General features: G+C 41.4%; 1 protein-coding gene across 1 annotated transcript in view; it reads left to right on the top strand.

Moving 5' to 3' along the window:
* Positions 1-661: 661 nt before the first annotated feature.
* Positions 662-12,003, top strand: part of LOC117525901 (hydroperoxide isomerase ALOXE3-like) — a 29,786-nt gene continuing 18,444 nt past the window's right edge. Inside the window, exons 1-8 of the mRNA XM_034187848.1 lie at positions 662-716; positions 1,312-1,488; positions 3,519-3,723; positions 3,847-3,928; positions 4,661-4,783; positions 9,415-9,518; positions 10,808-10,974; positions 11,189-11,332. Coding sequence (XP_034043739.1) covers positions 1,336-1,488; positions 3,519-3,723; positions 3,847-3,928; positions 4,661-4,783; positions 9,415-9,518; positions 10,808-10,974; positions 11,189-11,332 — 978 coding nt within the window. The 5' untranslated portion in view covers positions 662-716; positions 1,312-1,335. The remainder of the gene's footprint in view (positions 717-1,311; positions 1,489-3,518; positions 3,724-3,846; positions 3,929-4,660; positions 4,784-9,414; positions 9,519-10,807; positions 10,975-11,188; positions 11,333-12,003) is intronic.

Genomic DNA, 12,003 nt, shown 5'->3' with positions numbered 1-12,003 from the left:
AGGGCATGGCTAGCTGTCTCTGGTCCTGGACGTCACAGCTGTATTTAACCAGGGTTCTGTATTGCAACCCTTGTTATTTATAATTGATATCAACCCAGTGACATTCACTAATTATACAGCTGGTTTTTATTTTATTTTTCTCCACATCATCGGCACAATGTGGTGCAACCCATCCCAGCTGCTTGCACTGTGTTGCTGCTGTGATGGTTTTGGGCACGATACCATCGCGTGCACGAAATCATTGCATCGGGATCATTTACGCTTGCCCGTCGGCTCGATGTTTTTGTGGTTCATCATACGACCTGTTCATCGGTGATTCACCCTGATTTGTATTTATTTATACTATGTGTTATAGGGGCCCTTAGAGCTGAGCTGTTCTTATTCCTGCAGTCGACCTGCCCCCAGGTGGGCGGACTGACCTCACATGGCAGCCAGGTCAAACCTGTTTAAAACACGAAGTGGTCTGAGGACATTAGGGTGTGTGCCAGAGAACATTTCAACATCACATTCACCTTTGGCTATTTCACATGTTTGAACATGCTATGCATTTTTTGGTGTGACTGTCATGTAGGTTTTGTGTAAGTCACATGAACACATCGTTGTCTACTTTTGAAGGACACTCCTACAGAAGTGACTATATAAATAGTAAGAGGAGAGGCAGTTGTACCAGATACCGTGTTATCGTCAGGTCTTCTGAGTCTCACAGGCACAGAGAGGTAAGACATGGAGCAGAGAATTATTTCAGTTTGAGATATTAATGTGTGTAACACAGTATCATAAAGACAATTAATATCATGAATTCAGCTTTGTTCTGCACTATTTCCTATAATACTTTTTTCATGAGTACACCATTGTCTTAAAAGATTTCTGTCGGGTGTATATGTGCGGGCAGCACGGTGGCTTCGTGGTTAGCACTGTTGCCTCACAGCGAGAAGGTCATGGGTTCAATTCCCGCCTGTGGCCTTTCTGTGTGGAGTTTGCATGTTCTCCCCGTGTTCGAGTGGGTTTCCTCCGGGTGCTCCGATTTCCTCCCACATCTAAAGACATGTGGGTTCGGCGGATTGGAATCTTTAAATTTGTCCGTAGGTATGCATGTGGGTGTGACTGTGTTTGTTTGTTTGTTTGTTTTTGGCACTGTGACAGACTGGTGTCCTGTCCTGGGTGTACCCCGCCTCACGGTCTGTGACTGCTGGGATAGGCTCCAGCTCCCTGCAACCCTTAATTGGACGAAGCGGTGGAAGATGAGTGTGTGTGTGTTTATGTGGTTCTTCTCATCACTGTGGATGATTGTTATTATTGTTTTCTCACCAGGATTCATTTTCATCCAGTGTGAAAATGTTGCTTTATGAAGTGACTGTATTTACTGGTAACCTGTCTCTGGCCACCACTTTCAACAATGTCTACGTTAAGCTGGTGGGCACCGACGGGGAGAGCAGTCGCACATGGCTTGTCTCCAGCAAAATGCTTGCAGGTTTCTTCAGAGGAGCAGTGAGTTTGGAATATTTTTTTCTTACTACAACTTGTCCCTTTGTAACTTTTAGGACAGATAAGTTGTGACAGCAACTGTCGTGATTTTACGTTAAATACAGCTGCAGTCAGGTTACAGATCTTTGGACAGTGAGACAGTTTTTAGTAATTTGACCTGTGGTATTGAAATACAACATTCAGCATGTGGTTGCAGTTTTAGATTTTATTCAAGTGATCTGATCTAACACAGTATCACATGTTCCATTTTGGAAATGCAGCCATTTTCTTACACAGTCCCTTCATTTTTGGGGAGATCTGATGTCATTATGCAACTGCTGAGCATGTGCAGAAAGTTCCACATGTGGAGAATCGACTGACGACATTTGTTGAAGTATTCGCTTGTAAACACAAAATTTGGTGTTATGAAGTTATTTTTCCAAAGATATACGAGGTCTATTAGAAAAGTATCCGACCTTTTTATTTTTTTCAAAAACTATATGGATTTGAATCACGTGCGATTACATCAGCCAACCTTGGACCCTCGTGCGCATGCGTGAGTTTATTCACGCCCGTTGGTTGAGTCATTCGCCTGTGGCCAGGCTTTGAATGAGGAGTGGTCCACCCCTTTCATCGGATTTCTTTTGTTTGGGAACTTCCTGAGAGACTGGCGCTTTGCTTGATCAAAATTTTTTCAGAACCTGTGAGGCACATAGAAGTGGACACCATTCGAGAAATTCAACTGGTTTTCGGTGAAAATTTTAACGGCTGATGAGAGATTATGGAGTGTTACTGTCGCTTTAAGGACTTCCCACGGAGCGGGACGTCGCGCAGCACTCCGAGGCGCCGTCGTCAGCCTGTTTCGAGCTGAAAACCTCCAAATTTAAGCCTCTGTTGACCCAGGACATCGTGAGAGAACAGAGAACTTTCAGAAGAGGTCGGGATCAGCAGTTTATCCGGACATTCCACTGTTAAAGGAGATTTTGTAATGAAAGACGTGCGGACGGATTGGCGCGTCGCCACAGGAAAAACACCTCCATGTTGATAACCATTTGTAAAAACCAGGCGGCTTTTGATGGCTTTCAGTTGAGTGAGTATCTGAGAAATTGTTTAAGAGCTGGACATGTTCCAACTTGTCCTTAAGGCTTCCAACGGAGGTGTTTTTCCTGTGGTGGCGTGCCGCGCTGGCTGCCTACCAACGCGCCAATCCGTCCACACGTCTTTCATTACAAAATGTCCTTTAATGGTGGAATGTCCGGATAAACTGCTGACCCCAACCTCTTCTGAAAGTTCTCTGTTCTCTCACGACATCCTGGATCAACAGAGGCTTAAATTTGGAGGTTTTCAGCTCGAAACAGGCTGACGACGGCGCCTCGGAGCGCTGCGCAAGGTCCCACTCCGAAAAAGAAATCTGACGAGAGGGGTGGACCACTTCTCACTCAAAGCCTGCCCACAGGCGAATGACGCAACCAACAGGCGTGAAAAAACTCATGCATGCACACGAGGGTTCAAGGTTGGCTGATGTAATTGCACGTGATTCAAATACATATAGTTTTTGAAAAAAATAAAAAGGTAGGATACTTTTCTAATAGACCTCGTATGTTGAATATAGTCACGCGGTGGGGGGGAGGGCGTTGCCTTATAATTAGGCACATCTTATATTCGGGCCAATATAGGCTACCTCAACTCATCTCACTTGATACAGTGCAGTCATAGAAGGGGAATTCATTCATTCTTTCATTCATTCATACACTTTCTATACCTGCTGATTCCAGTTAAGGGTCACAGGGGAGCTGGAGCCTGTCCCAGGCCGGCATCAATTTGGAAGTATCACAACATCTGACGGTCACCGCAGTTGCATTATGTGGATGAACAGGAAGTCTTTGGTTGATTGCTATCTTCAACCTCACCATTACGTCAGTAAATCCTCCACAACCTTCTGCACTGTAGCTTTAAAGCTAATTACTGAGACATGGATGTGACACCTCAACTCTTGGTTGTCAAATGTGCTTTTTTCTTCATATCTTGAACATTTTCCACTCTCATTACTCCAGGTGACGGTTTTCAAAGTGTGGTGCCCTACTTCGCTTGGCAAGCTGGTGCTGATCGAACTTGACAAAAAGCAACTGCCTTTGTTCCCAGAAGATTCTTGGTTCTCTGCCAAGGTGGAAGTCAGATCTCCAGAGGGACACACCTATACCTTTCCTGTCTACCAGTGGATCACAGACAGTGAAGTTCACTATTTTCGAGATGGAAAAGGTGTGGAACCTGTACAATTTCAATGGCTGTAGAATGCAGGGTGCAGTCCTCAAGCTTATAGACAAACATTGAAATAATTCTTGATCATTTTAGTTTTCATTGTGCGCCTTCTCTTCTTTAAAGCTCTGAAAATCTTTGAAGACAATCATAATCTTGGAAGGTACAGTCGGGAGAAGGAGCTGAAGCAGAGAGCAGAGGTCTATTGGTGAGGATCTCACATCCAAACTGTACACTTTGAGATATTTGAATGAATAACAAGAAAACACCATGGGGGGTCATTCAGAAATGTGTAACGCCTTGGGTGGGGGGAGCTGCAGTACTTTGTTATGGAGTGTTACAGTGGTGTGAGGTATGGTCAGATGTTACATAACAAAATAAAATCTGTATTTTACACCAACAAAACTTTTATTGTGCAAGGCATCAGACAGGAATTAATTAACAAAATTTACCAACAAATTACAAGGTCACTGATACAGAGTGTCACTTAGAATGTTCAATATAATCTCTTTGAACAGTCTCCAACAGGTACAGCAAAACCATAACACCAACAAACTTATATTGTGCAAGGCATCAGACAATAAGTACACAATTTTTTAAACAAATTACAAGGTCACTGATACTGTCACTTAGAATGTGTCACTTAGAATGAAAAAAATGAGGGGGGAGGTGTTATGTAACAGGGAGGGGGCGCATGTGCCTGTGTTACAAGGTGTTACAGGGGGAAGGGGTGTCAAAAATGGCCTATTTTTGCATTTTGTAATTTTTGAATGGTCCCATGCAGGTCTGCAATGGTTTACTAATGGGCATAGTGCATGAACATATATCCTTGCACACTTTAATGTTATGAAGTACAATATTTTCTTCAAGTAATAGCTGTAATGAGGTTTCACTTGTTTAATGTTCTTCACCAGTTTTCTTTTCTCTGTTTTTATCCTAGTTGGGATGTTTATAAGGAGGGGATACCTTATTGCATCAAAACAGAAGGTCCACTTTCACTGCCAAGTGAGGTCCAGTTCTCCTTCACCAAGACAACAGAGTTTTTCTTCACTGCAGCTACAGCGTAAAGTCTTTACATTCCATCACACACCAGAGATTTTTTGGAATGTTGTCACATATCATGTTCTGGAGGAATAGGCCACAGTTCAGGGGGAACTTTGTGTAGCAACATTGCTAAGCCAAAAGAGAGAGTTGATCAAATTTTGTGTATTTCCCTTTTATCTCTTTGGTGATTATTCATGCCTTCCATTCGTCCATTGTCTATACCTGCTTATTTCAGTTAAGAGTCACAGGAAAGCTGGAGCATATCCCAGCAGTCATAGGACGTGAGAGGTGGTGCTCCCTGGACAGCACGCCCAGGGGCGTAGGTTTGCATATGGACCATAGGGACAAGTCACAACCAATATTTTGGGATGGCAAAATAGTCCCTACCAATATTTAGCATTTTTGTTTATATAACAAAATCATTCACTATTTTTTTGCGAACTCGATACTATAATTTTAGTCGTCACGTTTTGTGTTTTCGACGTGCCAGAATGACAGGGTTACCCATGTTGCAATTTCATTGGCTCACGTTCTTCTCACATGGACGTAAACAAAGTGCATCTCGTGGCAGGCAGTGCTTAATTTGTAAAGTGGGAGGTCCCGGAGCGCAGAGGATGGGTGGCTCCGGTGCAGTGTTGCCAGATGTATTTGTACGATAGTTTTGCCATCTGTACGATGTACGATCTATAATGGGAAAAAACCCAATATGTACGATAATTTCAGTTGGTTGCCCAAACACGCATCTCTCTCTGACACCCAAGAATCATTTTGCAGGCGTTGCACTCAGGCGGCATCAAAGACACACCACACACAGGGCTGCTGCTGGCTTTGGGCTGCCGGGACAGTCATTTGAAAGCCCGCCCCCTCCCCATACAAAGTAATGAGTTCCCATCCAATCTCTGCAGGACAGGACAGGAAGATTCCCCAACCAACATCTGTTTTGTTTTTTTTTTCGAAACTGTATTTCAACAAATGCAATAACAAACGAACAAAACACAAGAGCAAAGAGATATACAAGAAAAATAAAAAAAGTTCAAGTTCCTTATGGAGGTGTCAACATTTTTTCTGTGTTCAACAAAATCTGCACAAGTGGCCATGGCATCGGATGACGACAGCGACCTCGAGGTTGAATTCGACTCTTTCTAGTCTGGTAATTAACACATGTTTGTGTTACTTCACAGTCTGGTAGTGCATTTGCTTGTGCATTTGCGTTCTTTTTGTGCCATAGTTTCCCCATTAATATAATTACTGTTTAAAAATGTGACATAAAATTCTTTGTAAATTTAAAAAAAAAAACGCTAAAATAGCTACGTTGTATGCGTTTTGTTTGTGTACGATAATTTCTCCCAAAATACGATAATTTTGAGGTTTTGGTACGATAGTTTCATATTTCATATCTGGCAACACTGCTCCGGTGCAGAAAAACAAGAAGGGCGGGGGGGAGGGGTTGCGAACAATGCTGTGCGCCACACTTAAAATAAACTGCACACCCACACAAACACGCACACACACCTTCACAAATGACACTAACATCCTGCCTTTTCCTTAAAAAATACATTTATGTTTGCTGTCTGTCTATGTACTTTTCTGTCACTTTTGCGCTCTTTTTCATACTTTTCCCTCGTTTCAAAAGTCACCGAACGCACTTTACCGTAATATATGCAACATATAGCATACTGTTGGAAAGCACGGGTTCTTGGCTTGCTGTCAGTGTTGAAATTTTTCAGAGTGAGGGCTTACATGAGAACTTACGGTAATGAGAATCAGCGGCGCACTAGTGTGAAACTTCCGTGTTTTTCCTCTGCGTTATGACATCACAGGCTTACGTTTACCGTAATACACCATATATATCATTGGAAATCCCTTTTTTTTTTTTGGCAAATTAGGTTGCCAGATACCTACAACTGCATTATTGATGAAGAGAATAGATTATACATCTTGTTTGCAAAAACTTTTTTTTTTTGTTAGCTCCACAAGTATTTTTTTTTGTTGTTGTTGTCTTGTTCTCTCGGGTGTAGGCCTATAGAATAGATTCGTGATTTTGGGTGCAATTTTGTTATTTAAGCTATTTGTTTGTTTGCCTACACACTTAATATTGTAAATAAAGTGTTAAATTATTCAGCATTATGTCGTCATATGTTATGTATTATGCTGTACTTGTGCGTCTAATGGTATGAGTGGGTTAGGGGGTGATGGTGGTGAGCAGGGGGGCCGGGTGGGGGGGGGGGTGGTATTGTCCCTACCAAAGCTGAGACCAAACCTACGCCCTTGAGCACGCCAGTGTATCGCAGGGCCACATATAGTCAGACAAACACATACACACCTACAGTCAATTTAAAGTTTCCAATTCATCTAAGCTGCATGTCTTTGGATATGGGAGGAAGCTGGAACATCTAGAGAGAATCCACGCAAACATGGGGAGAACATGCAAACTCTACACAGAAACACCCCAGGTGGGAAGCAATCCACAGCATTCTTGCTGTGAGGCAACAGTGCTAACCACTCAGCCACCATGCTGCTACATGCATGCCTTATGATGGCACAAACATCAATACACTTTATGGTTGCTGTTAACATAGATGTGATCAAGCAGAGCTCGGTCGTGGGATATGTGACAGACAGTGCATCCAGAAAGTATTCACTTTTTCCACACTCTTTGTTACAGCCTTATTCCATAATGGATAAAATTCTTTTTTGACTCAAAATTCTACACACAATACCCCATAATGTGAATGTGAAAAAAGTTTTTTTTTTGAGATTCTTGCAAATTTAGAAAAAAATAAAAAAGCTAAGAAATCACATGTACATAAGTACTCACAGCCTTTGCCATGAAGCTGAAAATTCAGTTGAGTGCACGAGTTGGAAAGGAACACACCTGTCGACGTATAAGGTCCCACAGTTGACAGTGCATGTCAGAGCGCAAACCAAGCATTAAGTCAAAGGAATTGTCTCTAGACCTCTGAGACAGGATTGTCTCGAGGCACAAATCTGGGGAAGGGTACAGAAACATTTCTGCTGCACTGAAGGTCTCAATGAGCACAGTGGCCTCCAACAGCTGTAAAAGGAAGAAGTCCGGATCCAACAGGACTCTTCCTAGAGCTGGCTGCCTGTCTAAGCTAAGCAATCAAGAGAGAAGGGCCTTAGTTGGAGTTGACAGAGAGGCCGATGTCAGAGCTCCAGCATTCCTCTGTGGACAGAGGAGAATTTTCCAGAAGGACAGCCATTTCTGCAGCAATTCACCAATCAGGACTGTATGGTAGAGTGACCACATGGAAGCCACTCCTTAGTAAAAGGAACATGGTGACTTTTGGAATAGGTGACTTTTGGCAAACTCCAGGTGGGCTGGAGTTTGCCAAAAGTCACATGAAGGACTAAGTAGAAAACAGAAAGGTCCTCCACACTTCTGCTAAACACAACAATCCGGTGCAACCAGGTCAAGACAAAACAAAGTAGAGTAATGGAATGCCGATGAAACACAGATGTCTGTGATTATAGGATTTATTTAAAGGTGCATAACAGTGGCTAGTAACTAATGTTTGGATGTAAGATTACATCTTCATCAGAGTCCTACAATGATACAAACAAGGATAATTTCTCATACAGATCATCACTTTTACACTTTTACAGTTATTTTTTAGACAAGTCGGGATGTGTATGTTAATATCTTTAACTAAATCATATAATTATGTAGGCAACTGTGTTGCACTGACATTCCTTTACTCACCTGAAGGACTCTCAGACCATAATACACAACATTCTCTGGTCTGATGAGACAAAGATTGAACTCTTTGACGTGAACGCCAGATGACATGTTTGGAGGAAACCAGGCACCACCCCTACAGTGAAGCATGGTGGTGGCAGCATCATGCTGTGGGGATGTTTTTCGGTGGCAGGAACTGGGAGACTAGTCAGGATTGAGGGAAAGATGAATGCAGCAATGTACAGAGACATCCTGGATGAAAACCTGCTCCAGACTGGGCCAACTGTTCATCTTTCAGTAGGACAATGACCCTCAGCCCACAGCCAAGATATCAAAGGAGTGGCTTCAGGACAACTCTGTGAATGTCCTTGAGTGGCCCAGCCAGAGCTCAGACCTGAATCCAATTGAACATCTCTGGAGAGATCTGAAAATGGCTGTGAACCGACACTCCTCATCCAACCTGATGGAACTTGAGGGGTGCTGCAAGAGGAATGGACAAAATTTCCCAAACATAGATGCACCAAGCTTGTGGCATCATATTCAAGAAGACTTGAGGCTGTAAATGCTGACAAAGATGCATCCACAAAGTATTGAGCAAAGGGTGTGAATACTTATGTACTTGTGGTTTCTTAGTTTTTTAATTTTAATAAATGAGCAACAATTAAAAACAAAGATCATGTCATTATGGAGTGCTGTGAGAACAATTTTGAGGTGGAAAAGTGAATTCACTCCATTTTGGAATAAGGCTGTAACATAACAAAATGTGGAAAAACTGAAGCACTGTGAATATTTTCCGGATGCACTGAATTGTGTAATTTTTGATGTATGATTTGGTGTCTGCAGTAAATCTGCATTAACATTCCAATGTGTACTGAGTAGATGGGGGAAAGACATCAGAACACACTCTCAGATTGCCCATCTAGTTTCTCTCAATTTCTATTTCAATGTAGGATGACTGAGCTCAAACTAGAGGGGCTGGCTGACCAAAAGGAGCCTTGGAAAAATATTGATGACATTCGCCGCATGTTCTCCTGCCACCAGACTGACATATCAGGTACCATGCATGCTGAAACACACACACACACAAATATCCACAGGGCTGACAGAAGAAGTGTGAACTGGGAGACATTGGAAGAAACCAAGGAACTTAAAGTGCTTATCACTAGTAAACAAAATGTCAAATGAGCTGACTATTCTAAATAAATAAATAATTATGAAAACATTGCTGTATTTCATTTTATTTTTGGTGCCATGTGCCCTGAGAAATTAAGTCATAATCATGGAGAAATTAGCTTGATTTCACCTGCTCTAAACTCTCAGAAACGTCAAGCTGTAAGCAATGTGGACTTTAATGACATCATGCACAGTAACAGCCCTCCAGGCCTTCTATTGAAAGGAATGGGAAAAAACAAAATTTTTTAGCATGTGTGGAAATCACTATTTTTGTGTACTCTGACAGTGAATATGTCAAATTTTTCCAAAGACAATATTTTGAGGAGGAAGGTGAGAGTTTTTTAATAGTGCGTCTCGTACAAACATTTATAAGAGACTGCATGCATGAGACCCCTGAACATTTGCTAAAACAAATACTCCAAATATTCCATGTCTGCTACCTTCAACCCACATGGAACTTCATTAACTCAAACCAAATTTTAGACATCTTATATATTTTACTCTGGAACAAACAGTACAAACAGTGTTGTAAAGGACAATAAGCAGGGCGTTAAGAGAGCAAAGTTCACTTTCCCCCACAATGACATAAACAGGAAGCGATCGTGGCTCACAGCAATTCCCATGGTAATAAACATTAAAACAATCTGAGATTCTTGCATGTTTACATGAAACAAAAACCATAACATTTAAAAACCTAGATAATATATTCACAAAAGGTTTAGGCACAATGTACAAGCAGTTTTACCTTACAATGTTAATGCCATTGTCCATGTGCAGTGGTTACATTGCAGTGTTATCTGAGGGTCTCAGTGCAGTTCTCAATGTTATTGACATCTCATTGTGAAAGCCATTTTGTGAGATTTTGTGGGATTTGATACCTCAATAGGGCAAATGGGACTATATTGTAAATTTGCCAAGAGTAGGTAGTTCTCAAAAACTGAATGGTCATGTAACAAGGAGACTCATTAGGGACATCACCAAGAAACCCATGGCAACCCTGAAGCCGTTATAGCTTTTTGTGGTGGTGATTAGAGAAACTGACTCATAAATATTGGGACAGGAGAGTGCTCAATAAAAAAACTGACTGGAAAAACTAGACACTGCAGCTTATAGATAACACAAGTGCATCAGTAAAGCTATAGTTTACAAGCTAAGTCTTTTTGTTAACAGATTATGTCGAGGAACATTGGAAGGAAGATGCTTTTTTTGGCTACCAGTATCTAAATGGAGTCAACACCATGTTGATCCAACGCTGCAAAGCCCTGCCAAAGAATTTCCCTGTCACTGATGAGATGGTGTTCCTGCATGGTGCAAAATCCCTGGCTACAGAAATGCAGGTATGCTTTTATTTGGTGTACTGATTGATTGTTGGTTTGAGGGATGAGTTCTCATGTCCATGTTCTGTCACTGGACATAGTATGTGAATATTATGTGAGAATGGTATTTGTTTCAATTAAATTATACAATAGTTGTAGTGTAATATTCACACTGCACACACTGTTATTCAATTTGTTTCTGATCTTCACTGTAACGGGTTGTTCTTTAAAACAGAATGGCAACATATTCCTGTGTGACTACAGTCGTCTAGATGGACTAGAAACAAACACCATCAATGGGAAGAAGCAGTACTTAGCGGCTCCCCTTGTCCTGCTGCACAAAACTACTGATGACAAGATGATGCCAATCGCTATTCAGGTGAACTTTCATTTTCTAAACCCACTTATTCCAATTAAGGATCATGCATGTGAGAGAGAACATGCAAACTCCACACAGAAATGACCACGTCAGAAGCAAACCTGGGAACTTTCTTGCTGTGAGGTAACGCTGCTATCCTCAAAGCCATCATGCTGCCCTCTCAAAAGTATCTTACACAAATACTGCTAATACTCGGGAATAATTCTGAGACTTTAATGTTGATAATGAAGAGCATCATTCAAAATAAGGTGTTAACATATCATTCCTTGGTTATACTTACACCAAAAAAAGAAAATACTTGATCCGACTTAATTGAATTGTTTCAATTGGTTTAAACTCTTTGAAAGTAAAGAACCAAATTAAATAATTCATAGTCAGCATCCTAATTGGCAGATTTCCAAAAGGAATGTGTCTGTGGCACAGAGTCGCGCAGAGGCATGGCAACATTAAGTTCAATGTCCAGTCGGAACTGACATCACTACTTGATGTAATATTATTATTACTAATGGGATAATACAGTCTTCATTTGATTCAGCAACATTTAGGCTAAAACCAGGTCTGATTTCTCACATTGTGAGTTTGATTGATTGATTGATTGATTGATAAATACCTTACTGCATCAGTTATTCATATAAATAAATTGATTGATTGATTGATTGATTGATTATTCA

This window comes from Thalassophryne amazonica, chromosome 15, assembly GCF_902500255.1.
Source record: "Thalassophryne amazonica chromosome 15, fThaAma1.1, whole genome shotgun sequence".
Taxonomy (NCBI): domain Eukaryota; kingdom Metazoa; phylum Chordata; class Actinopteri; order Batrachoidiformes; family Batrachoididae; genus Thalassophryne; species Thalassophryne amazonica.
Note: the sequence above shows the minus strand (reverse complement) of the source record. Positions and strands in the feature narration are given on the sequence as shown.